This window comes from Cryptomeria japonica, chromosome 3 (assembly GCF_030272615.1).
Source record: "Cryptomeria japonica chromosome 3, Sugi_1.0, whole genome shotgun sequence".
Lineage (NCBI taxonomy): Eukaryota > Viridiplantae > Streptophyta > Pinopsida > Cupressales > Cupressaceae > Cryptomeria > Cryptomeria japonica.
Window position 1 is genome coordinate 634,925,157 of NC_081407.1, and position 27,711 is coordinate 634,952,867.

Sequence of the window (27,711 nt, forward strand, 5' to 3'; positions counted from 1 at the left end):
CATATACCATTTCAGTCTGAGACTAATGTAAAAAGATCTTGTTGCTTGGGATAAAATCATTCATTGATGTTGCTGTTTGCTTATCTTCTTGGCTGCCTATTTCCATATTCTCAGATGTGCCCTTCATTTCTGCTATTCTTAGCCATATTGGATGGTTTTAAACTTTGCTGGAGATTGTATTGGACATGAATAGTGACCCACATCTACTGTAACTTACCTTATTCTTGGACATGAGAGTTATATATGATTTCTAGACATCATATGACAACTCTTGTATATTCCTGTAGCTTTCCATAGCTCTGTTCCAGCAACTAAGAATGATCTAAAGGATAGCTGTCACTGGTTGTTCCGAGTGGTGAGTGTATTTGCTGCTATTCATTTCTGGTTGTTTAGGAGCTGAAGACAAACTGAATGCAAGGGATTGGTGTGGTTGTTTGTTCCCTGAATGCTGTTATAAGAATTTCTGAGCACCAAAAATCATGTACAAGTTGATAGTTGCTAATAAAGGTCAGCCCTTTCAGATTTCTGTTCTTTATTGCAAATGATATTGAAAGATTATTTTTGTTGATTTGTTTAGGTCAGGAATGTAAATTGAAATTAATTGATCAAAAGACTAAATTATTTCTTATTCATACCACACATGCACCTCTTCACCCAAGAGATGCATCTCTCTCAACTAGGTCGGCCAAGGTAGTTTATTTATTTATTTAATTTAACTTGAGAAAAAAAATCTCTGGCCGCTATAAACATCAACACTCCCTCTTAGCTAGAGAGGTATTTTTCCAGTAATCCTCATCATGGAGTCTCTCAACATGACGTCCACAATGGCTACACCCAATTGTGGAGAGTCGCATCTCAATCTCAAAGATGTACAAGAGTTTCATCACGGAGTCTCTCAACGTGATGTTGTCACGGAGTTTCTCAACATGATATCCACCATGGCTACTCCGAGAGGGTGGAAAGGACCACATCTCCGTCTCAGAGATGGACAAGGGCTTTCACCTCAAAATTTCTCCGCCTCAAAGAAAGTGCATTAACAAGGGCTTTCACCTCAAATTTCTCTGTCTCAGAGAAACATGCATTAACAAGGGCTTTCACCTCAAATTTCTCTGTCTTAGAGAAAAATGAATTAACAAGGGCTTCCACCTCTTGATGATGGGGCTCCCTCTAAAACTCCAAGTACTTGCATCAACCTCCTGACCTCCTCGTCCAAGGTTGCCTCTGTTGGTTTGTCAAACTCCCTCTGAATATTATTTCCTCCTCTTCAAAGAAATGGATCGCAATTTGTATAGGTTCTTCCTCTTCGAGAGATGTCTCAACTCAGTCCTATGGCTGCAAGCTATGTCTCCATACATTTCTTCAGCCTGCGTGACTTCCTCACAAGATGCCGTCAGCAATCTCCCGTTATAGATACTTTTCTCAATCTGAACCTTAGCACAAAACTTGTCAGTATCAATACCAAGCAACTTAGCATTGCATCCCCAGTATGCACCATTAACAATTCTAACCATGCCCTCAATCTGTAGTATGACCGTCTCAAGTTCCTCCTAATCAACCCTCAAAACATGGACAGTTTCAATCATCTTAATCTCACATCGCAATTCCCCAGAAAATCATTCTTGTTCTTTAAGGCAAAATATTATCAATCAGTCTCATTTTCTTTGTCCTGAAGATTATCTTGTCCATCCCGTTTAAACCATGCCTCTTGCCCGATTTCTTCCACCTTGCTTCTCTTATCTTCCTCCACCCTCGCATAAGCGCCATTTCCACCAATATAGCTGTCAAACTGAACAGAGCCCGTCGTCGCACTGTTGCTATTTTTCTTCTCAGCGAATGCTAACCTTTTCTTGCTGCCATTAACAGAAACTCTAGCCGCTTCGTTGCCATTTGTGTTCGAGTTAGAAATAAAAGAAGCAGAACTTCCCACCTCAAATGCAGTTCCATTGCCGTTACTGCAGCTCGAAACGTTGACCCCAAGAACCACGAGGTTCTTCTCATTTGACGAAACTGTTATGTCATCTTCGACACTTTAATCGCGAGCTTGCGCAGCTTGACTCTGGATGTAAGGGGTTTGAAACCTGGGCTAAGGCCTAAGTGTAAGAGATGTCCTGTAGGCGAGCGGGGGATTGTAGTGGCTACAAAGGCAGCCATGGCTGCTCTCTGCCTTGCTACTAACAAATTTATTTTCTTGAGGAGGTCATAGGTTTGGAAACATTTGTTGATTTTTTTTAGTTTCTGCAAACCCTAGTAGTCTTTCTTTGACTAAATAATATGACTGCGATCTTCATCCAGTCAATGTATCCTCTTCAGGCAGCAAAAAGCAGCAGTTTTCTTTTCCATCAATTATTTCCGATCATGGATTTTGATTTGACTATAGCGATGATAGATCTAATAGAGAATCCCAAACGACAATCTAAAAAAAAAGCGAATTCAGTATTGAATGCCTTTGTTCTATAAGAGTCGGTGGTGATTTTCTTTGCCTGGAACAACAAACACTATGACAATGGTCAATCTCAGTCGGAGCATGGGCTTTGTCTTTTTCTGACAGCGATTACCACAATTGGATCTGTGACAATGAACAATAACAATTTCCTCTAATCCTTTAGTCTAGGGCTTGAAGGTGCCAATGATCTCCAAACAGACAGCGATGCCTTTCGTTTGGGCAATCTTCTCTTTCAGGCGATCTTCCCCTTTACAACCTGGCTCTGATACCATGTTGATTTGTTTAGGTCAGGAATGTAAATTGAAATAACTTGATCAAAAGACTAAATTATTTCTTATTTATACCACACATGCACCTCTTCACCCAAGAGATGCAGCTCTCTCAACTAGGTCGGCCAAGGTAGTTTATTTATTTATTTAATTTAGCTTGAGAGAAAAATATCTCCCGCCGCTATAAACATCAACAATTTTGATATTAGTTTGTGCCAATGATTATTGTCAATAGTCAATACACATGCATTTCTCTGTAACACTAATCTACATTCATATCTCCATTCACTTGAAAACTGAAACTATTCATTACAACAAGTGGCAAACAATTTACTCTTAAGAGAAAAGGGTAAAAATTTGGGTGAAATTTCAGTAGGGTTCTTACACAAAAGGTAAACCTAAATGGAAAGAGACCACAAAAATCAAACATCAACCTTATGAAAAATAAGAATTGGGATCTTTCAGACCTACCACCAAGGATGAAACCCATTGGCTGCAAATGGGTTTACAAAGTCAAGTACAAAGCGTGGTTGCTAGCAAAAGGGTTCTCACAAAGAGAAGCTATTGACTAGAAGGAGACCTTTTCTCTTATAGCAAAGATGAGCACCATCCATTTGGTCCTAGTGATAGCAGCATGATTTGGTTTGAAAGTCCATCAAATGAATGCAAAAAATGCCTTAATGGTGACATGGAGGAAGAAGCATACATGACAGCCTCATGGTTTTCAAGTTGCAGGAGAGGAGCATCAAATATGTAACTCTAAATGGCTGAAAGCAGCCACCCAAGATATGCTACATTAAAATTGGTAGGCATTTGGTTCAACAAGGATTCCAATGAAGTCCTTCAGATCCAAATCTGTAATATGTATGTCAAACGCATAGGCAATGAGATCATCCTACTCATCATTTACGTAGATTATATCATCATTACAGGTAGTGAAGCACATTTGATTGAACAAATCAAATCTAATTTGAGTAAGGCTTTTGACATGGCAAACATAGGCCTCCATTATTATCTAGGTGTAGAAGTTTGGCATCTAGGTGTTGGTATTTTTATTTTTCAATCTAAATATGTCAGGAGTTTAATCAAAAAGTTCAAGATGGCAGATTGCAAAATCTCATGTACACCTATGGGGAAAGGCTTGAAGCTTTCAGCTAAAATAGACTCAAAGATAATGAATGAGTCAACATTCAAGCAACAAGTGAGCATTCTTATGTATCTTACAACCACTAGGCTTGATTTGAGCTATGTTATGAATTACATTTCTCGTTTCATGACCGCACTAAAGGTAGAACATTGGGTTGTAGCGAAGTAGGTGATGAGATATGTGAAAAGGATTGACTTTGGTATCCTGTACAATAAATGCAAAGATCCTAGGCTGGTTGGATTCACCGGTTCAAATTGGGCATGTTTTTTCGATGGCAGAAAATCCACTCCTGGATATTTTTGAATCTTGGCATGGGTGCAGTCACATGGACAAGAACGAAGCAACATGCACTAGCTCTTTCCTCAACTGAAGCAGAGTATCAAGGAATACTCAAAGCAACATTTGAGGTAGTATGGCTTCATAGGATTCTTTCAGATATGAAAATGTCCCAAGCATCCACAAGCATACCAAACATGTGGAGCTTCATTTTCATTTCATCAAGCAATTTGTAAAAGATAGATCGGTGATTTTGCAATATTGTCAAACTGAGCATCAAACTGCAAAAATTCTTACTAAGTCCTCAAGTCTTGACAAATTTGTGAAATTTTGGGATAAACTTTGTGTAGTTAGTAGATTGACCATTAAGGGATGGTGATAAAGTAATATCCTAATATTTAGTTTATAATGGTCAATTAAGTCTTTAGGATAAACTTTAGGAATATTCTTTATTCTTTTAGTTAGGTTCTTATCCTTTGCTTTCTTAGTTGTCAATCTTATCCCTTATGAATAGATCTTTTGTATCTCTCATTTAAAAAGACTTTTACTTCTTTGTTAATAACTAATATCGAATAAATGGGTAATCATTTTGTGTCTTGTATTTTTGTAATAACAATTATGAAGCTCCAATCAAAGATTCGCATGGCATAGACCATAATGAAACTTTTACATCTACGATGCTTTGTCCACTAGTTAAAGTTGAAATTTTGAGAGAAAACATTTCAATACACAAAAGAAAGCCCAAAGTGCATATCTAGTAAGCTAGCTCATTGCTCATACTAGCTATAAGATAGAACAAGTTATAGATTGGTCAATTCGTATAGAACAAGCCTAACTAATAAGCATATCCACCAATTATTCTAGTCATCACTTGCCGGAATTCAAGACAATTATCAAATGAATCCCAAAGAATACTGTTAGTTATGTGACTAGATGATCTTGAACCAATTTTAGATTTTTCTAACATTTCTAATTGAACATCACACAAGCATGTCTATATGTTGCTAAATTACATGAGCATTCCAATTTATTCTTTCATTTCTAATTGAACATCACACAAGCATGTCTACATGCTACTAAAATTACATGAGCATTTGAAATGGATATTTTTTGGCCCCCATGTGCTCTTGCATTGAACAATCCATTGAAAGATACTAGAAAATTAGTTTGGGTGAAGACAATGGCAACCAAAGGAAGAGAAATGTAGATGTTTGTATGCTAATACCAAAACTCAGTTACTCTTCATGACTTTTTGAGGAAGGAATTTCTCAAGCTAGTGGAAACTAGATTTTCTAGCTATTTTATTTTCCAAGAGAGCATGATAAAGGTGCAAGAAGCTCTACAAGCCATAGTGGTTTGTGAAGAGTGGAAAAATTTGGAATGAGGACAAATTAGATGCAAAGAAAGTGAGACAAGAGGTACTTGATATAGGTACTTGATATTGCTTGGAAGTCTATTATGAGTTTAAAAACTTATAAGGTATTTTTTCTCATTTTCTATTTCATAAACTCTAAGTTATTGAATCACAAAAAAAGCTCAATTCCAAGTACAAAATGCCTTAGACTCAAAATCGACGGGGAATCAATGTGGAATCAAAATTATTATTTTTACCTCAAAAAAACTCTAAACAACATTTTTGATTCCTAAAACTACCTGTGTCTGCTCAATTTTAGTGATAGGTTGGATGATGGAAACGAGGGAATGAGAAGGCCTCTACCAATGAATATGTAGATAGGAAGGATCCGATCTGCATAGTAATAGGTTTTTTTCTCGGATACTCTGATCATTAAGACCTATTTTTTCTCGATATCTACCTTTAGGATGAATATGCAAGGTAGGATGGTTACAGATGTGACAAAAAGGTACGATGAGAACACCTAATTATGAGATATCTAACCATTTGGGTCACTCGACCAATGGGTCTTGCAATGGGGACTCAATCGACAAGCACATTTAATATTTATTAACAAAAAGTATATTGTTTATTAAATAGTTTTTAATAATTATACAATAAAATTATATAGTTAGATTATATAATTATATATATTAAATATCATATTAGTAATTAATATATTAGGATGTCAATATATTGTTTATTAAATTTTGTATTAATAATTATATTATATAATTATAAATTAACAATTATATACATATTATTATTTATATTAGTATATTATTTATTAAACTATATATTAACAATTATTTAATAAAAATATGAATTAATAAAAAATTAAAATTTAAAAACTATAAATTAAAAACTTGTATAAGTTATACATCATTATTTAAAATACTAATACACTTTTTTTGAGCAAACTACTACCAATGGGGGTAGCTCCCATTTCATTAAAACCAAGGAAACAAATTTAAATCAAGGTCCTAGATACAGAGAGAAAAAATCAGGACCCTAATTCCTTCTATGAACTCCTAAGATCTCTCAATTTGTGTTGGAGACAAGACATTTTGATAAAAATTGTCGAAGTATGGATAGGTGGTCATGTTCTTTCTTGATAGACCATCATGCAAGACGGTTGGAGTCTCAAACAACAAATCGTTCTTTAGGGCTGTGGTAATGCAGATTGTGTCACCAACACACCAAATCGTTGACTTCTCCTTGAGGCGTCTTAACTCTTAATGTAGCCAATGCAGATGCTCAATATGTCTACTTTACCATCTTGTTGATTGCTTTGGCAACCCAATCATGCTTGTTCAAGCTTAGAGCAATGTTGTAAACGACACATTCCAAGAGTTTGGCGTTGTGTGTGTGCCTATGCTAGCACTTGCTTCCCAATGATGAGCTGAACCACGTCTTCATCTGTATCTCCTTGAATTTGGAAGATGTTCTTTAACTGAACCGTCACCACTCACTTGTCACAATCACATTCACAAATCGTGATTGTGATGTATCTGCCTTCCTTTGCGCTAGTGCCCACCAAGGAACTCGCCATTCTTCCCTTCTATGTGCAAAGAAAGTGGGTCGATGATCACTTTAAAAACAAATTCCACCTTGAAGCATAGAAACTAGTCACATCCGAATGGAGCCCGAAGCATCTAAGGGCCGCCGTCACTTTTCTATTCGTACATGCATTCTAAAATTCCTTAGTGCCATAACTGATCCACCAGTTGAAACCATATCCAATATCTGCTCATGGAGATCCTTTATTGTCCTTGCAATCCTTATTAAGATGGCTTTGAGCAGTCCCCAAGACTCACTATTGTTTGAGTTGATGGACGCAGCATCCTCGTCAATTGACATTTTGGATAAGAGATCAGCAAGCGCATTACCCTCCCTAAAGATGTATTTGAGAGAATAGTTTGAGAACTCGCCTAATAGAGCCCTCACACCATTGATCAGCATATTGAATTTCTAGCTTGATGCCTGATTAGAAATGATTGCTTTGATGACTATTGCTGAGTCCCATTTCATATCAATAATGTCCAAGTTGAGTTCTCTGCATTTTTTGATGCCTTCAAGTAATGCCAAAAATTCAGCGTTATTACACGTTCCCTCTAGCGGCTATGTGGAGCCTGCCCAAATAAGATTCCCAAGGCAATTTCTGATTATGTATGCTGCGCTTGATGCTCCCAGGTTTCCTCTGGAGGTGTCATTGAAGTTTAATTTCAGTCTTCTTAAAGGGAGGAGTGTTCATCTAATGGAACTTTGATCCTTCTTGCTTTTGGAAAAGTTGCCTTTGGGTGGAAAATATTAATACACTTCTTTTTAATTAATAGATTTAATTTTTCATTTTTATATTCATGATTTTTATATGCTTTTTATACAGATGTACCAAAACATACCTAGCCCCCATGAAAAAAAGAAAAAAAAAATGGTACTGGCATACCCTACCCACATACCCATACCAATTAGGTAACTTAGCATAAACTTTATTAATCTAGTATTCACCAACCTTGAGGCTGAAAATCCAGAATGTTTTCATATTTAACTTTGTAAGTTTAAAATGCTAGTGAGGGGATTTTCTAAAACAAAACGTTGCTTCTCAAGGAAAGGTTGTCTAAAGCAAAGGGTTACCAGCTAACGTAGTGCCAAGACTTTGGTTTCTCTTGCTAACCTATTTTTAGGTTTCGAGCTTTCTACTCACAATGCCTCTCGTTATGGAGTTTGTGTGGGCATTTTCCAAACCCCTATACACCCAATATAAACTTAATGAAATGCAATTTTCCTTAGAATCAGTTGAGTGAAAGAATAAATCAGTTCAAATGGCACTTCACAACATTAGGCCTTGTAAAGATATATGAACAAAAGATGTAACCCACCAAGCATTAATTATGCTTGAGGCCTATGTTGGAAGTCAAATGAGGAAGGGTATTTTTCTTCATGAATCTGGTCAAAACTGGGACACAAGCTCATCCCCTCAGTAAAATTCTCCATCATAATGAGATCCCTTGTGTGATCATAAATATATCTTCTAGTATTTATTCCCCTCTACAAAGATTTAGCAAATAGAAGTTTGCAAATATCTACCAGGATTAAAATTTATGCAGTATGCAACAAATAGGCTCCAAAATAAAGTTGGGAAACTCTCTTTTAGAAACTTGTGGGTAACCATACAATTTGCAGCATTGTCTTCAATAAATTGAGCCTCCTTTTCTGGTTTGACCTTTTTAACAACTTCCTCAAAATTTATTTCTCCAGCTGCTTTGTACGGCTAGCATATAATTCTAATAGATATCAATTATCCTATCTTCCTACCAAGCCAATCAAGGTTAGATTCTTAACACAACTTTTATATATATACTCTGTTATTTTCTTTGTCTGCCTGTGAATCTTCCTTATGCTGTTTTTGTTTGATGGATATTATATTCCACATTGATCTAATTTGGTCATATGAGGACATTAATATAGCTTACTTCTTTCTTCCTTTCTTTCTTAAATTCTTTCCAAGTTTGTTTCAAAACACATGTAAGATTCCTCGGTAAAAATATGGACATAGCCAACTTTAACTTTGGAGCACATCATTATAAAATTTCTCTCATATGTAAATCTGATAAAAGATCTTTCTCTATATATAGAAACATATTTCTTATGACACACATGGAAGCATATAAGGAATAGTATTAAAGAACAATATTCAAGTTCAACAAGATGACAAAAAGACAAATATAATACATGTATTGTCCAATGACAGATCAATACAGTCAAAAAGCATATCAGTATTACAATCACAAAGGACTATGCACCAAGAATAAGATTAGGCACCTGTCACTCTGAGAAATTCGTAGCAGTGGTATGTCTAACAAGGATCGAAGTTTTACAAACAAACACTGCAACTTTTGTAATGTAAAAGGATCTTCTTCAATGCTTTTATGTATCCTCTCTGTAAACATTCCCATTATACCCCATGCATATGCTGCATCACTGACCTACAATAACAGTACACGATTATAAATGTTATATTTATTGAACCAGCAATAACATCCATCTTTGCAAATTATTTTCAACTTTCAAGTGAATGCATACATATTTAAACAAATTTTTTATTAGGCAACTTCTTAAATCTAAATTAATTCAGTTTAAACTAGTTAAATTAATTGGATTTTTCAGGCTAAGAAAAAGAAGCCATTAAGACCAATCTGGACAACAGGGTACTAATAAAAACATTGAATATTCAAAATGTACATGAAAAAATACAAATTTATATATGTACTCTAGAGACATCTATGGTCCTTAATAAAGGTGGCCTGAATCAACGACTAATAAGTGAAAAACAACTGTCCTTACTCCTTGGTAAATGTTAAACATATGGCAACACATACAAATCCTTAGTCATATTGATCATGACACGTTCATGATCAAAAGTCTGGGAGGTTAATCCATTTAGAGAGCAAACTTGGTTGCAGCCATTTGTAAGCAAACTATTTCAATTAAAATTTCCAGAATATAGAATGCAAGACCCACCTTTTCCAGTTAGGTGAAACTCTTCAAAATGACTGGGAAGCCTAAATCTCATATGTGGAGCTTTTAGACCTAAAAATACATAGGAAGAATTCTGCTTTCTATATTCTGCAAACAAATTCATACCAAAAGATTGGTTACATGGATTCATTTTAGTAGTGTTCAGTATTCCCCATCAATTTACCTCCATGATCTTCAATTTGTTGACCATACATCATAGGCTTTGATGCATGGACAGATATCATTCTAGTCCTCATAAGTATCTTGCTCTTAAATAAGCAGCTTGCTGAGTGTATTACCAATTTGAAAATTCATTGTCTTGTATCAAATTCCAAACTATATCTTGTTTGTTTGTATCTTTTTGTTGTCTCTCAATCATATATTTGCCGAATATAGCTTTCAAAAAAATCCAGCAAGGTGAATAAGTATAACAGTCAATCAAAGTCAATTAATCAATAAGCAACAGAGAAAATCATTAAAGCATATAGATATATTTTCCAGGAGCAACACACACACCAGTATAAGGAGGCGGCCATGATTTACTTTTTGACAAAATTTTGCAAGCAGATCTAAGCTCACGAGAACAATTTTTGAGCTTGTGAAGTTTGCAAAGGGATGGCTTGGTGCACACCACTGTTTGGGTCAACCATTTTTGTTTGAATAGAAATCTGCCAGCTCCTTCCTAGGTGCACACCCTTGTTCCAGTCAAAAAAATTGTTTAAGTTGAAATCTGTCAGTTCCTTACAAGGTGTATGTCATTGTTCCAGTCAACCATTTTGTTTTAAGTTGAAATCTGCCAGCTCCTTACTAGGCACGCACCAAGAGGTTCAACATAGAGTTCCAAACAAAAATAGTGTGAGTACTAACCAGTGCACACTCTCCTGAAGTGTAATCAAGGTTTTTGTTTCAAGTCCAAAATTACATATTAAAGGCTGAGAATGCACTTAACAGAGCAGTTAACAGATTGTGTTTCAAGTTGAAAAGTTCACAAGCAGGTATAGTGGTGCATGCCATAGAGAAGATAAACAAGTTTTAAGTGTTTAGATTTGCAACCAGTACTACCTAGCACGTGCCATACAATGACAAAGCCAAATTTTGCAGTTTAAAGTTTACATTAGAATGTATCAGCATACACCCTTCAAAGGGAACACAAAATTTCACAAAGCAAACTCACATCACCATTGACAGATGCACACCACATGGAAGGCCAGCATATTTTGGGTTTTAAAAAGTCTATTTATGCATGCACAGGTGTGTGCCCTGTTAAAGGATAACCAGTTTGGAGTTCAACAATGTTAATTTCAAAGCATATTGAATGGTGCATGCCTCAAACTAGACAAATGGATTTTGTAAAACAAAGGATACAGGTATGTATGAAGCATGTACTATGGCATTGAGAGGCAGATTTTCGCCAAACTTGTACTCACATGCTGGAGCATGCCATGTAAAGGAACTGTCTTTGTTTGTCAAGTTTTTCTGGACCTGTGTATAGGACAGTGCCCTTATGGACAATCATAACATTTCCAAAACAGAAGTCGTCAGTCTGCCATTTATAGAGATGCAATCCATGTTCAAAGGAAATTGGTTTTTAAATAGTGATTTAAGGGAAGAAAACGGAAATTCTATAATTAAGCTTTTTGAAATTGGTCATCATCATTGCCGGTGCAAAAAGACTTCATTGTTTCAACAAGTTGCACCATTCTTCAGCTGGGTTTACTCACCATTTCATTGAGATTGCAGAGGATTCAAAACTGTGATTTCAGTCTCAAATATCAGCATGTTTTCAATATAAAAGAACCATTTTCTGACAGGACAGCAGGAGTCCCTTGCAGATTTTCAGATTAAAGGTATGGTTTTGCAGACTTATAGAGGCAACTTATAACATTCTCAAAAGATACCTAGAATATTGAAGACAATTTTCAGTTATCGTGCTGCCATTCATGACATATAAGTTTGGTAAGGTTTATTGTGATAAATTCATCATTCTTGATATCATCCTCAGATTTCTTTAGGGCTTAGTCTTCATTTGAGCAAGTGCTCAGACATATACCAACAGAATATCAGTACAAAGCATCAGTCTTTCAGTTTCTCCAAATGCATAGGGTTTGAAGATGTTCATCATCAAGAATATCAAAATTGATAATTTTCTGGGTCGCAAGGGTTTGATGCAGAATCATCAAAACAAAGACATTTCAGATTCAAAGCGTCAAGATGGATTATTAGAGTTTCAGAACTTCAGCATAATTGCCACGGTCAAAACAAAAAAAGCTTCATCAAAATCACTCTAGGAGTCAAACTTGGCAAAATTTAGCCATATTATATTTATCTTTCACCAGTTTCAATATAAGTGTATTCCAAGAAGTCAATTTGTAGCAGCTATTTAAAAAACAGCTTTTTATAGACAATCTTATAGAAGATCTCTATTTCAGTTGACATTTATCCCTAGCAAGAAGTCTAGCTAAGATATCCCGAGTTAGGATTTTGTATTTGTGGACAGAATATTGTTAAAAGCTTACTCTGCATACCAGCAAACTATTAGTGGCTTAGAAGTTCTAGTCAGCTTTTATTTTATTTCTCATGCAAAACATTATAAGATCTGGGCACTTTTAACTTTTTTTATCATTCAATAGAATTTAGTGTCCTATTTTGCTCCTCAAATTGATGTTGAACTGGTATATATGTTAATGTGTTTTAACTTTTATGAGTTAAATACTGCTGAAAAGTTGTAATGTCCCCTTCTCGATGATGTGCTTTCAGTGGTCCATTGGCCTATTCCTGAGACCCATAATCTATGTGGAATGAAGAATTAGGGTTTCAAACGTTGGTGAAGCGAGAACTTATATTTTTAGTAAGTTAGGGGTTGGTTGTTTGAATAATGATGTCTTACAGAGTTTTCCATGCTCTGTCACTGGGTGCGAAGATCATGGTTTTTGGAGTAGTAATTCATGAATTACTATTTTTAGTAAGTGGCAATATGGAGTATTTCTATTTTTGGCAGTGGAGAGGGTCCTGGTCCTGCAGCAATTCTATGGTCTTCTTTACTCTGCTTCATCCTTCTTTTTGTTAATGATCAGTATGAGAGTCATAAGTAATTTAATTAAATATTATTTCCTTGTCAAAGGTTTAATATTTAAATATTTGCATTTACTGATTAAATGTTGAGGATAACTTAGGGAAAAAATAATTAATTGATATCCATGTGTTATTTTCCTAAGTCAAGAGACGAATTTGTTCGTGGCAATTTAGGAGGATTGAACATTTCTTGTTTAATGTTTTATATATTGCAAAAAATGCCACCATAAGGCAAAGTTCGAACTTGCCTAGGAAGAGTAAAGTGGGCACCATGTTGGTGGAGACATGAAGCGAAATGAAAGGGAATTTGAGTGGAGTTTGGGCGACATATGCATTTGCATTTGGGGAGGCGTGAAGTTATAAATATGAGACTTGGGCTCTCATTTTGGCATCTTGAAAATTTGCATCGTTATGCTAACGGATTGGCGTATGAACTTTGAAGCTTCGGAGTGCCGCTCCCTAGTGTTCCCAGTTTCGTACTTGAGATATAGTACCTAGCTGCGTGTTGTAATCTATGATATTTTCATTGCATATTTTAGTGTTTTTGGAGTTCGGAATGATTTCTGGAGTTGCTGATTTCCCAGTGGCTGAAGCAAGTCGAAATATCCTAGCTAGGCGCGGGTTTTAGAGAGTGCATTGGGATGTGTGCAAGGTATTTTGAAGTGTTTTTGCAGCTCCCTTTTGCTTTGTCTTAGTTGTTGCTCGTATAGTGTTGGTTTGGGAGTGGTTTGGAGTGAATTGAGTGAGATTTGAGCGACATATGAGTAATTTAGTGAGTTTATGGGTTGTTGGTTATGCATTTCCACCCTGTTGTTTTTTATGTTGAATGAGTTTCATGATCATTATCTCTTATGTTCAGCAGTATTCTTCTATTCTCACTTTCCTCTTTATTGTAAGGTTAAGTAGTAGTACTACTAACCCATTCTGGATTGTAATCTCATATCCCGCTGAAAAGTGGAAGAGGCTGGTTTGCCGCCTATATCTGATAATTTGTAATTCAGTCCTCCCGCTGCATAAGTGGTCGAGTGATGTTGGTTGTAATGATCCTCCCGTTGCATAAGTGGTTGAGTTGAGTAATTTGTAATTCAGTCCTCCTGCTGAAATATTGCGGTAGAGTGATTTGTGTCTGCAGTATTGTTCTCTTGGCTGGTTCACCGCCAAGTTTGTTGCTTTTCCACTGGATAAGAGGAAGGGGTTGGCTTGCCCCCTAGTATTGTATTTGCTTTATAATTTCCAGCAGATTAGTGAGCTAACGAACCCCTTATCACCGTATGCTCTCACCTTCCCACATTGGGCACTTGGTGATCAGAAAGTGGAAGGGTTGCAATTTCAACAAGCTTTGAGATTATATTTTCTAACCTTAACAGGTTATGTGTTTGTTTGTAATTCTTATTGCACTTAAAAACAAAAAAAAAATATCCAGGATATTACAATGGTATCAGAGTTGGTTTTCCTGCCAACCTGTGAGTTTCAGAGGATTCAGAATCCTCAATGAGTGACAGAGACGTCCGTTACTACAACAGATAACAGAAGAGACAGCAATTTTAGATTCCTGTAGTGTCGGAAGAGGATACATTTTCAGAGGTATTGAGAAACAAAGGGAAGGAATTGGATTCTGCAGATTCAGTGGACCCAATGGCAGATAAGGCTACAGAACAGAATGAGGCACCTGATAAGAAGGTTGAGAGACAATTCAATTCCATGATGGATATGATGTCTCAATTGCTGGCCAAACTTAACCAGAATGTTGTTGGGACCCCTAACCAACCCAACAATGGACCGGAAGTCAGCACTTCTAATGCTCCTTTAGGAAATGGAAATGGGAGTAACAATGGGAGCAACAGTGGAGGTTCAGCCCCAAGACCTCCAGCTGATGAAATAAGAGAAGCACAGCAAGTTGAAATGGAGATACCTACAGCTGATGAAATAAGGAACAACTATATGGAATATGCCTCACTCCTTAGAGAGATCCGAGATATCCTTACCATGGATCAATTCATGAATCAGAAAATGAAGCGTGGAAGGAGGAATGACAACAGATTTGCTGCCCCAAGAGATTATAAACAAGCTCTTGGAAGGGTGACTTTGGCACATTTTGATGGGAGCACTAAGAGCACAGCTAAAGCATGGGTGCAGAAGTTGGACAATTACTTGTCCTTGAGGCCTATGCCTAAAGAAGACGCCATCAAGTTCGCTACTTTGCATTTGGATGGAGTGGCCCACGAATGGTGGTACCATGGGTTGGTCACCCTTTGTCATAACTTGATCACCACATATGCTAATTTCACCAACAAGTTGATTCAGAGGTTTGACACCAAGGATCTAGAGGTGAAATTTAGAGAACTTGCTCAACTCAAACAGCAAGGTTCATTGGACACTTACGTAACTGAATTTCAAAATCTATCAGTTATGGTAAGTAGCATCTCTGAGAAGCGGTTAGTTGTCCTTTTCACTGAAGGACTTGAAAAAACTTTGAAAGGTTGGGTTAAAGCATTTGATCCGCCCACCTTGGCAGAAGCTATTAAGAAATCTCGAAGCATGGAGTTGGCTGCCCCAAGGAACAAAATTCAGTCCAAACCTTTCCCTTTCCGAAAGAATAAGAAGAAATTTACAAATCAGACCAAGAGGTTTCCTTCGCGAATGGATGATGAGCTTCGTCAAGAGCTTCGAAGGAAGAATCTTTGCTAGTCTTGCAGAGAACCTTGGGCCCGAGGACATTAGTGTGATGGGAAGGGCAATTTGCATCAAATGGAGTGCTATTCTGCGGATGGATCAGATTCTGAAATTTCAAAACAGCAAACTGAAATTGAGGACAACGAGTATGAAGAAGCTCCTGAAGGGCTTGAAATTGAGTCAGAAGATAGAGGGGTGGTTGCTCAACTCTCGAGCATTCACAAGAATGAGTCCTTTAGAATTCGGGGTGTGATAGGGGAGCATCGTGTCATTGCTCTCATTGACACAGGAGTGACTCATAATTTCATTGATGAGAGGATTGTTGCAAAGAGGGGACTAGTGGCAGAGGAAGTAGAAGGCTTCAAAGTCATGGTAGCAGATGGCTCCACTATATCTTGCAACCGGATGATTTCCAACATGTCTCTGAAGTTGGGAAATCATGAAATTAGAGATGATTTCTTTGTGGTTAGCATTGGTGGGATTGATGATGCAGTTCTTGGGATTCAATGGCTGAGATCTCTTAGTGAGATTACATTAAACTTGCAAACCATGGAGCTGAAATTCATGTCTGAAGGGAAGAAGGTGGTATTGAGAGGAATGTCGAATGGTGGACTTAGAGTTGTATCTTTGAAGAGGATGGAGAGGCTGATCCACCATAACCAAGTGGAGTGGGCAGCAGAGTGTTTGATAATGCCATCAAATCCATTGGTAGACAAGGGCAGCTATTCCGCAGACATTCAAGCATTGATCACGAACAGAAGTAAGGTCATGGTTATGCCCTCTGAACCACTAAAAGAGAATCGGAGCTATCATGAAGATATTCAGGCCTTGATAACCAAGAGGAGTAAGGTGTTTGAGAACCCACCTCCTAGTAGACCTTCTGAGAGAGGTGCAGAACACATCATTGAGCTTGAAGAAGGAGCTAAGCCAGTTATGACTACTCCTTATCGGTATCCCAAGAAGCAAAATTATGAGATTGAGAAAGCAATCCAGGAGTTGCTTCACATGGGTTACATACGGCCAAGCAAAAGCCCCTTTGCTTCGGCTGTTGTTTTGGTGAAAAAGAAGGATGGGACCATGCGCATGTGCGTGGATTACCGAGCCCTGAATCAGAAAACTATTAAGAATTGCTATCCTATTCCAAGAATTGATGAGCTCATTGATGAGCTACATGGTGTAGTGTTCTTCTCTAAGATTGACCTCAAGTCAGGGTATCATCAGATTAGGATGAGAGCTTCAGATGTGGAGAAGACCGCCTTCAGATGCCACTTTGGGCATTTTGAGTTCCTAGTCATGCCCTTTGGCTTGACGAATGCACCTGACACATTTCAGTCATGCATGAACAAAATCTTCCAAAAACAACTGAGGAAGTTCGTACTCATATTCTTTGATGACATACTCATATTCAGCAAATCTTGGAAGGAGCACTTGCAGCACTTGGATGAAGTGTTAAGCATACTGGAAGCCGAGTCCCTGTTTGCAAAGGAATCCAAATGTGAATTTGGAATGGAAGAATTGCTCTATCTTGGTCACATTATCAGTGCAAGTGGTGTGAAGGTAGAACCTGAGAAGATTAGAGCCATCATTGATTGGCCTCCTCCTAAGAACATAACACACTTGAAGGGATTCTTGGGTCTTTGTGGCTTTTATCGAAGGTTTGTGAAAGGATACTCTCAGTTGGTTGCCCCCCTCACAAATCTTACAAGGAAAGGAACTTTTGAATGGTCCGAGAAGGCACAGACAGTTTTTGATCAGTTTAAGGGGATCATGAGTTCTTGCCCTGTTTTGGCTTTACCTGATTTCACCAAACCTTTTGAACTATAGTATGATGCATCTGGAGAAGGTGTTGGTGCAATCCTCATGCAGGATAAGCATCCTATAGTCTTTGAGAGTAGGAAGTTGAGAGGGCCTGTCAGGCTGTATTCGATATATGACAAGGAAATGCTTGCTATAATGCATGCCCTTGCAAAGTTCAGGCAGTACCTTGTGGGGAGTAAGTTCATTGTTAAGACTGATCATAATAGTCTTAAACACTTCATGCATCAGAAAGACTTGAATGAAAGGCAGCAGAAGTGGGTAAGTAAGCTACAGGCTTACGACTTCGATATTGAGTATGTCAAAGGGAAGAATAACATTGTGGCTAATGCCTTGTCCAGAAGGCCCCATTTGAGCTCACTGTGTGAGCTTGCTGCTGATTGGAGGGAGTTGTTGCTTGCTGATTATGCCAAAAATCAGTTTGCAACCAACATTGTAGAGAGTACTTTCCATGATGAAAAATACAAATTCATTGAGGGGTTGATTCTATAAAAAGGAAGGATCTTCATTGTGGCTGAGTCTAAGCTGAAGGAGAAGATTTTGAAGACTTTCCATGACATACCCCTTGCTGGTCACCAAGGTTACTTCAAAACATACAAGCAGATCCAAGAGAGGTTCTCTTGGAAGGGACTTAAAAATTATGTCTTGAGGTACATCAAGGAGTGTCATACATGCCAGAGAAACAAAGATGAGCACACTCTGCTAGTTGGTTTGTTACAGCCCTTGCCCATTCCCGGTCAAAAATGGGAAAGTATATCCATGGACTTCATCACTGGGTTGCCACGGGCCCAAGGAAAAGATAGCATTTATGTGGTGGTGGATAGACTCACTAAGTTTGCTCACTTTTTCGCCATCACCAGTTCTCTTACAGCAGCCCAAGTTGCTGAAGTGTTCTTTCAAGAGGTGTTCAGGTTACATGGGTTACCGAAGAACATTGTGAGTAATAGGGACAGCAAGTTCCTAAGTGCTTTTTGGCAGGAGGTTTTTAGATTATGTGGTATTGTGCTCACTCCAAGCATGAGTTATCACCCACAAATTGATGGGCAGACCGAGATAGTGAATAAGTGGCTGGAAGGATATCTTAGAAACTATGTCTCGAAGCAGCAGAATACATGGGTGAGATGGCTTCACCCAGGACAGTATTGCTACAATTCCTCCTATCACATGTCCATCCGGATGTCATCATTCATGGCACTATATGGTTATGAAGCTCATAGCTTCGCTGACTTAGTATTTGGTGATAGTAGAACCCCTTAGGCGAAGGATATGATGTAACAAAGTCAAGATATTCTGAGGATTTTCAGGGACAATCTCCACCATGCAAAGAATCAGCAGAAGTTGTATGCTGATCAGCAGCGAATTGCGCGCACCTTTGAGGTGGGCGACATGGTTTATTTGAGGTTCCAACCCTACAAACAGTCTACTCTCAAGAAGAGTGGAGTTGAGAAATTGAAGCCACGATTCTATGGGCCTTTCAGAGTCAACAGGAGGATTGGAGAAGTGGCGTATGAGTTGGAATTACCGGCAAGCAGTAGGATTCATAATGTATTTTATGTGTAAAGCCTTAAGAAGGCTCTGGGACACAATGTTGTTGCTATAACTGAGTTACCTCCGCTTGATGAGGAGGGAGAGCTAGTTTTGGTTCCTGAAGCTATCCTTGATTTCAGGGAACGTTCTTTGAGGAGAAGGGTGATCAAGGAATACTTGATCAAATGGAAAAATTTGCCAACAGAGGATGCTACATGGGAAAATGAGGAGATTTTACTGCATCCAGCCTTACAGTTGCTTGAGGACAAGCAATTTTGGGGAGGGCGGACTATAATGTCCCCTTCTCGATGATGTGCTTTCAGTGGTCCATTGACCTATTCCTGAGACCTGTAGGCTATGTGGAATGAAGAATTAGGGTTTCAAACGTTGGTGAAGCAAGAACTTACTATTTTTAGTAAGTTAGGGATTGGTTGTTTGAATGATGTTATCTTACTGAGCTTTCCATGCTCTGTCATTGGGTGCGAAGGTCATGCTTTCGGAGTAGTAATTCATGACTTACTATTTTTAGTAAGTGGCAGTATGGAGTATTTTTATTTTTGGCAGTGGACAGGGTCCTGGTCCTGCAGCAGTTCTATGGTCTTCTTTACTCCGCTTCATCCTGCTTTTTGTTAATGATCAGTATGGGAGTCATAAGTAATTTAATTAAATATTATTTCCTTGTCAAAGGTTTAATATTTAAATATTTGCATTTATTGATTAAATGTTGAGGATGACTTAGGGAAAAAATAATTAATTGATATCCATGTGTTATTTTCCTAAGTCAAAAGGCGAATTTGTTGGTGGCAATTTAGGAGGATTAAACATCTCTTGTTTAATGTTTTTTATATTGCAAAAAACGCCACCATAAGGCAAAGTTCGAACTTGCCTAGTGTTGACGTGTATTTTGTACACTATCAAACACAGAATAAAATACCCAAGGGTACCTTATCCTCTCTTGAGTAAAGCCTCTGAATGCTGAAGATATCGCGAAAAGGATCAATCAGGGTGACTTCAAGGTTTTTCGTTGTAGGATCTCTACGTGTGGATAAGCTCTCTGTGGTATGATGTAATTTGCTGGAATCACAAGGGGACTTACACTTGATGACTGAACTTCTGATTTGCTTTGAATATTGCTGGAACACAGGATTTTACTGCCTTAGATTTGAAAAAAAAGAAAAAAAAAACGAGGGCGAGGAAAGGATCTAATCCTAACACCAAGAATGTAAGAGCAATGAATGATCTTTGATGGAATTCTAACTAAGTCTTGTTTTGACATCCCAGGACCATCTCCACAAGGTTAGTGCAATCTTCGAAGGAAAGCTTTATGATGTTCAAATCATCACTGCAGGCATAGACACCATCAGGTTGATGCATATCAATGAAGAAGCGACAATTGAAGTTAAGCTTAAGCTGAATGATTCCAGTTGACTACACAAGGCAAGTCTGCAATCAACAAACTGCTAGTAGTATGGATATACGAATTCCACCATCAATCAAGAACATTTCTTCCACTCATCTGATAACATGAAATCAAATATGAGAAGTATAAAGACCATGCAAATTGTCGAATCGACCCATAAATTTCACAATTTCTTCAATGAAGTTTTACAAGTCTCTTACAACATCTTGGCAACAATCTTTGCCTTCTCTCTCTACTCTACTCTAATTGCTATTCTATCAACTAGCTAATCACCTTCTAACTACTCTCTATCTATCTTCTATTAACTGCTTCTATATGCCTTTACAAATGAAATGTCAGGGCTTATATAGTGCCCTCAATACAATTCGATGGCTGAGATCAATTTGAGATCAATGGCCACGATTCAACAATGAAAACCCTAATTAGGGTTTGTTACAACCATTACATAACATTTAATGCTTGACCAATGATAAAATTGTATTGCTTGGACACATGTCCTCTCTGGAAAATTCCACCAATGGATAGCCGGGGTAGGTACATCGAAGTTTGTGCCACCTTCCATGAGTTAGGTACATTGAATCTGGACATGCTGAGGTGGACCTATCCGACTGCAGAAGTGATGACTAGGATGCCACCTCATCTGACACTTGGTTGATGTCAATTTGATGTTGCTGGGAAGCTAGCTTTAATTGACTCCTCTGAAACTATCTGCTTCTTCAACGAACCCTTTGCTCCGACTTCTTTTGTCTCTGATGTGCAGGATGTTGATGTACCTCGCCTTGTAATGTTGGATTGGAAGAGGTTGCCCTTGTTGATGTTTGATCGAAGAAAGTCGTCCCTGTCGATGCTTGATCTTCTTGGAGGAGACCGTCCTTGATCTGGCTTGATTTTCCTTGAGGAGAGCCTTCCGACTTGTAGATCTTACGAGCTTGGGAGTCGCCATCTTGATACCTACACAACATTTCACAATTAATAATATATCTTGAAGTGTAGAAATTAGGATTCAAAAGGAAGATTTAAGATTTTAATTAGGAAACTTCATGATAAATCTTGAGTTATCATTTCCTAATTAACTATGCCAAACTTAGAATTTTCAAAATAAAAGTTCAAAATTCAAATCTTCAATAATGGTGTCAAGATGATTTCGCCATACCTCCCCTTGAGAATTAAACTCTAAGAAATGATGCAAAAATAGATGAAATTCGCTAGGCAAAATGTAGATCAAAGCCTTCTCTTGAACAAATTGTGCCTCCTCTAGCTTGGAAAAGAATTCCACCTTCCACTAGCTTCTTCAAGATCTGGAAATTCGCCTTCAAATGTCTTCAAAAAAACTGGAAATTATCCTCCAATCTAGCGAGAAATTCGCCTCTCCAATAGCCTTCAAGATGAATTTCGCCCTCCTTAGTCTCCACACTTAGTAGAAATTCGCTTCACTCCAGCTAGATTTCGCACCCTCAATTAGCTCTCCAAATTCGCACTTGAAAGGATGATTGAATGATTTAAATTGTGAAAAAACACCTCCAATATATAGAGCGCTCACCTTCCACTTACCCATGAGGCCGACCTAGCAAATAAAAGGTGAAATAATAAATAAAACCTCAAAAGGAGTAGGCCGACTTGTCAAATAAAGGCAAAATAATGCCTTGTGCGCTCAACTTTTAATTTTTAATTTCACAAAAATTAATTTTAAATACCTTTATAATAGAAATTCGATTTTTTTGAGGCCCAAAATTAATTTATTAAATGCCAATTTAATTAATTTTTTCAAATATTCCAAAGTTAGCAATTTGGCATCTAATGCGATTTGGAGGATATTAACGCCCAAATATGGTAAAAAATAATGAATGCCATTAACTTCGCTCTAGTCCCTTGGAGAGGGACAGGAGCGAACTCTCAATCTAGGCCTTGCATTCCTCATTTTCTTGTCCAAGACTTCATCTAGGCATCTAAAATGGCATTTTTAATTGGAGCTTTGAGTTTAATTTCACTTGATTTCTAGGAGGAAAGTGCCTATAGGATTTTTTTTCGCCCTGGACCCTTGGAGAGGGACAGGAGCGATTTTTCACTTTTGGTCTTGATCCTTCACCTTTTATTTGTCGATTCTCGTTGTGGGGTAAGCAATGATCCCCTTCGTCCATTCTATGCATGCTTAACTTGCTTTTGCAAGGCAAAATTGGTGTTCTAAAGATTTTCGCCCTGGTCCTCCAGTGAAGGACAGGAGCGCTTTTTGTCTTCTAGGCCAAAGTGCTTCATCCTTCATCTCGAAATTCTTGGCTAAGGAAGATACCATCTTGTTATACGTCATGAATAAGAGTTCAAGCCCAAGAAAGGTTTAAAAATGTGTATATAAAGAAAATCGCTCTGGTCCTTCAGAGAGGGACAGGAGCGCTTTTACCTTTCTAGACAAAAACTCCATCATTTCATCATCTTTGATCAAATCTGGATGCTTTATCACGTTCATTTTGTCCTCCACCATGCCTTTGATGTCTCAATTTGACCAAACCAAGTCAGGAATGACTCCAATTAGCTTTTTCGCCCTGGACCCTTGGTGAGGGACAGGAGTGCTTTTGCCTTGGACCTTTGGAGAGGGACAGGAGCGAAATTCGCTCTGGATCCTCAGTGAAGGACAGGAGTGAAATTTGACTTTTTGAACTCTCTATCAGGATAATTTTATGGAATATAACATTTAAGTATAAGTGAGTTATAACTTATATTCCATATATACTTTCAGGATGTTTGAGAGTGGTTTCAGACCTCCAGGAGTTACATTGCAAAATCTAGTTTTTGGAGGTTTTTCAGTTTCCAGACTTAGTCAAATTTCAGGATCAGGACTTTCAAACTTAGCCAAAATTTCAGGATCAGGACATTCCAGACTTAGCCAAAATTTCGGAATCAGGATATTCCAGACTTAGCCAAAATTTCAGGATCAGGACATTCCTCAAGCCGGACTTGCTATCCATGTGATCCCCTTGGCGACACTCAAAATGCAAAGGCTAACGGACAAAACCTTAAAAAAACCTAGAAACAAACCCTAGAAAGTAAAAAAGCAAGGGTCCCCATTTGCAATGGGGCGATGTGTGAAAACGTCACAACACCTAGGAAGAGGAAAGTGGGCGCCATGGTGGAGACATGAAGCGAAATGAAAGGGAATTTGAGTGGAGTTTGGGCGCCATTTGCATTTGCATTTTGGGAGGCGTGAAGTTATAAATATGAGACTTGGGCTCTCATTTTGGCATCTTGAAAATTTGCGTCGTTATGCTGCCGGATTGGCGTATGAACTTTGAAGCTTCGGAGTGCGGCTCCCTAGTGTTTCCAGTTTCGTACTTGAGATATAGTACCTAGTTGCGTGTTGTAATCTATGATATTTTCATTGCATGTTTCAGTGTTTTTGGAGTTTGGAGTGATTTCTGGAGTTGCTGGTTTCCCTGTGGCTGAAGCAAGTTTTTGATCATACCTCTCTGCCTGAGCGACTGATCATTCTGGGTACTAGTTCAATCTTCCTTCTTGTTGTTGGCGATACATCTTGTAAGTTTGTGGCACTTTTCTCTGAGTCTTGAATTTAATAATGCAAATCGAAATATACTAGCTAGGCATGGGTTTTAGAGAGTGCATTGGGATGCGTGCAAGGTATTTTGAAGTGTTTTTGTAGCTCCCTTTTGGTTTGTCTTAGTTGTTGCTTGTCTAGTGTTGGTTTGGGAGTGATTTGGAGTGAATTGAGTGAGATTTGAGCGACATATGAGTAATTTAGTGAGTTTATAGGTTGCTGGTTATGCATTTCCACCCTGCTGTTTTTTATGTTGAATGAGTTTCATGATCATTATCTCTCATGTTCAGCAATATTCTTCTACTCTCACTTTTCTCTTTATTGTAAGGTTAAGTAGTAGTACTACTAACCCATTATGGATTGTAATCTCATATCCCGCTGAAAAGTGGAAGAGGTTGGCTTGCCGTCTATATCTGATAATTTGTAATTCAGTCCTCCTGCTGCATAAGCGGTCGAGTGATGTTGGTTGTAATGATCCTCCTGCTGCATAAGCGGTTGAGTTGAGTAATTTGTAATTCAATCCTCCCGCTGAAATATTGCGGTAGAGTGATTTGTGTCTGCAGTATTGTTTTCTTAGCTGGTTCACCGCCAAGTTCCTTGCTTTCCCGTTGGATAAGTGGAAGGGGCTGGCTTGCCGCCCAGTATTGTATTTGCTTTATAATTTCCAGCAGATTAGTGAGCTAACAAACCCCTTGTCACCGTATGCTCTCACCTTCCCACATTGGGCACTTGGTGATCAGAAAGTGGAAGGGTTGCAATTTCAACAAGCTTTGAGATTATATTTTCTAACCTTAATGGGTTATGTGTTTCTTTGTAATTCTTATTGCACTTTAAAAAAAAAAAAATTTATCCGGGATATTACAAAAGTTATTAGAATCTTTGTACTGTAATAGGTATTAAGTTGGTACTTGTTGATTTGAATACAAATACTGTGTTTAGCTCAAACATTTATTGTATTTGTACATGAAGTGAACTTAAGTACTTTTATTATTAACAATAAGACATTTAATGCAGATCCTAGTGAAGTGGATTTGGTAGCTTTTCATGTGATTCCCTTCTTTTGACTTAACGAGTATTTTGTGTTGTTTAAACCAATCCTTGTCTTGTGTACTTGCACTACACAGTTTTTGTGTTTAGCTGAATAGCATAAGCATGGTAGCTGATGTAGGGCTTAAATTCAATTGAAAAAGCATAAAGAACTCTTTCTTTCAGCTATAGTGCTAAATCACTTTATGCCAGCCCTAAGAACAAAAAGATTGGTTTTATTTTAAATTTGTATCAAATGCTTCAAAGACAAACTTGTACAAACTATACATAGCAAAAACATATTGTACATGTTGCATAAATCTTTGCCCATACTAGCCACCCTTCCTTGCTAAGTGTTCTTTGGAGTTGAAGGTCGAAAAGCCATAGAACTGTGCATTTGCATGTATTGACAAGTGTGGACTCGTTCTGTACCTTAGCGTGGAAGTAAGAAGCTGCCAGTGACTTCAACATGAGCCAAATTGTCTGCTACACCCTCCTGAGTGGTCGTTGCCATCTGAGGGGTTCAAAAGCTCTTCTTTAGAGTCAGTGAATGACTGATTGAAAAGGTCACAATTTATGTATGTCTATTCTGTATTCTGTTCATTTGCAGCAGATTGGTGATCAGAAAATACTGTGTAATCTTTAATTACAGTTAATATATATGTCGTGTTCAGCCATGTTTGCATTATGATATGAAATCTTACATGTGAATATGGTGTCATGAATGCATTGAACCAAAGCACATTACGAAAAAAAAAAGTAACCAAGCAAAAACACTATCCAATGGACTTGTAAACAGTCTGACAAAATTACCAACGACAGAGTGTGTAGAAAGAAAAAAATTTGCCATAAGTTTCCTTGAGGATTTTACACTTTGCTAATCTATGAACATAAATAGCATCATTAAACTCGAGAATATCACTAGGAGGCATGTGGAAAGAAATAGTTCGAGTCCCAGTAACATGATATGTGGCATGATTGCTAGATTCTATCTATATACCAGCCTTTTCCTCAAAGTTTGCTGAAATCCTTCTTATTTAAGGTTGTGTTTCTTGATGCTCCATTGCCTACATACCACCCTGCACCAAAAATGGTGTTATTAATTAAGCATGACACCATGGATAAGAATGTCTCAATCTTAGGGAAAGCTCATCCACTGCTCAAGCTTCTCTGCTTCCAGCAAACTGATTCTACTACTACCGTTTGCCCTTCCCCATTTTATTCTTTGGACACTAAGAAGCATAGTGGCCATTCTTTTGGCAATTGAAACACAGGATGCACAATTAAGAGTTTCATCAAAAACTCACTGAGTTGCAAAATTACGATCTATCTTGTATACATAACATGTCCCCTAACAAATACCGCTGTATAATAAAGTTTGCTCACAACAATTAGCATGTAGTGCTTAACAAATATCTAAATCTAGTTCAAGTTCATACATAGAGGTTAATGAATTTGCTTGTCACTTATCTGTATAACCACTTATTCTACAATGTAGAATGAGACAACAGTAATAACAAGGTCGATTGTGGCAATAACATGATCTCTAGAATCTACATATCGCTATTTTAAGCAAATTTTTAGGACTCAGACTTGGCAGCCCAAAAGAGGACTTGGACTCAGGACTTGGCATGGACTCAGCAAAAAACTCAGCTAGGACTAGGCAAAAAAAACCATAGTTTTACAAGAAAAAAAAAATAATGCATTTAGAGAACATAAAACCCTAATTTGACTATCATTTTGTCATAATTCAAATATTACACATGTCCTATGATCTTCAAACACTCAATATTTGAAATTTATAATTCATACTCAATAACTAGTGGGTGTTTGGGAGTGGGAACCCTAATGGATTGAGGGGCAGCAATAATAAGCTGCACATGGTGTTAGATTTGAGAAAAACCCAACGATAGAAGGGGTGTAGGGAACAAACTTTCATTTCCCCGTGGACTAGAAGTGGGGGTTCAGGAACTATGCCCTAAAAATAACAAAAAATGGGTGATTGAAAATGGACAAGTTTGAGCCAAAATATGAGGAAAAGAACTCACTCTTTGCTGTTTTAACACACCCAGGCAGACCCGAGAGTCCTTGCCTAGGACTCCGGAGTCCGACCCTAGGATTCAGCAAGTCCAAGGCCAAGACTCAGGCGAGCACTCACCAAGACTTGGAAAGACTTGACTCATGAGTCCTAGGCGAGTTGACTTGCTGAGCGTTAGGACTCGCAAGTCCTGGCAAGTACTCACCAAGTCCTAAAACACTAATTTTAAGTATATAATTAGATGCACTGCTCTATAGGATATATTTCCAAGGCTCTACCATATTTTTCATAAACAAATGTGAAATATCTAAAACTATTTGTATGCATGATTGGTATATGCTCATAATAGTTCAATTGTCATTATTTTCGACCATTAACATGTGTCAATAATCTACTTAAGTTTTGTTTTTTAATGTTTTATCGTAACACTGGAATGACAAAATTACGGCATTTCTCTTAGTGTGAACAAGCGGCTGTTGCCTCTGTATATGAATCCATTTTCACTACACAAATTTTGCACTTCACCATCTGATTCTCTAAGCAAGGAACA

General features: G+C 37.8%; 1 protein-coding gene across 3 annotated transcripts in view; it reads right to left on the bottom strand.

The window, feature by feature from the left end:
- LOC131072079 (uncharacterized) overlaps positions 1–27,711 on the bottom strand; it is a 358,141-nt gene that overhangs the window by 248,652 nt on the left and 81,778 nt on the right. For all 3 annotated transcript variants that reach the window (XM_058008113.2, XM_058008112.2, XM_058008114.2), the window contains exon 10: positions 9,351–9,514. In XM_058008113.2, coding sequence (XP_057864096.2) covers positions 9,351–9,514 — 164 coding nt within the window. The remainder of the gene's footprint in view (positions 1–9,350; positions 9,515–27,711) is intronic.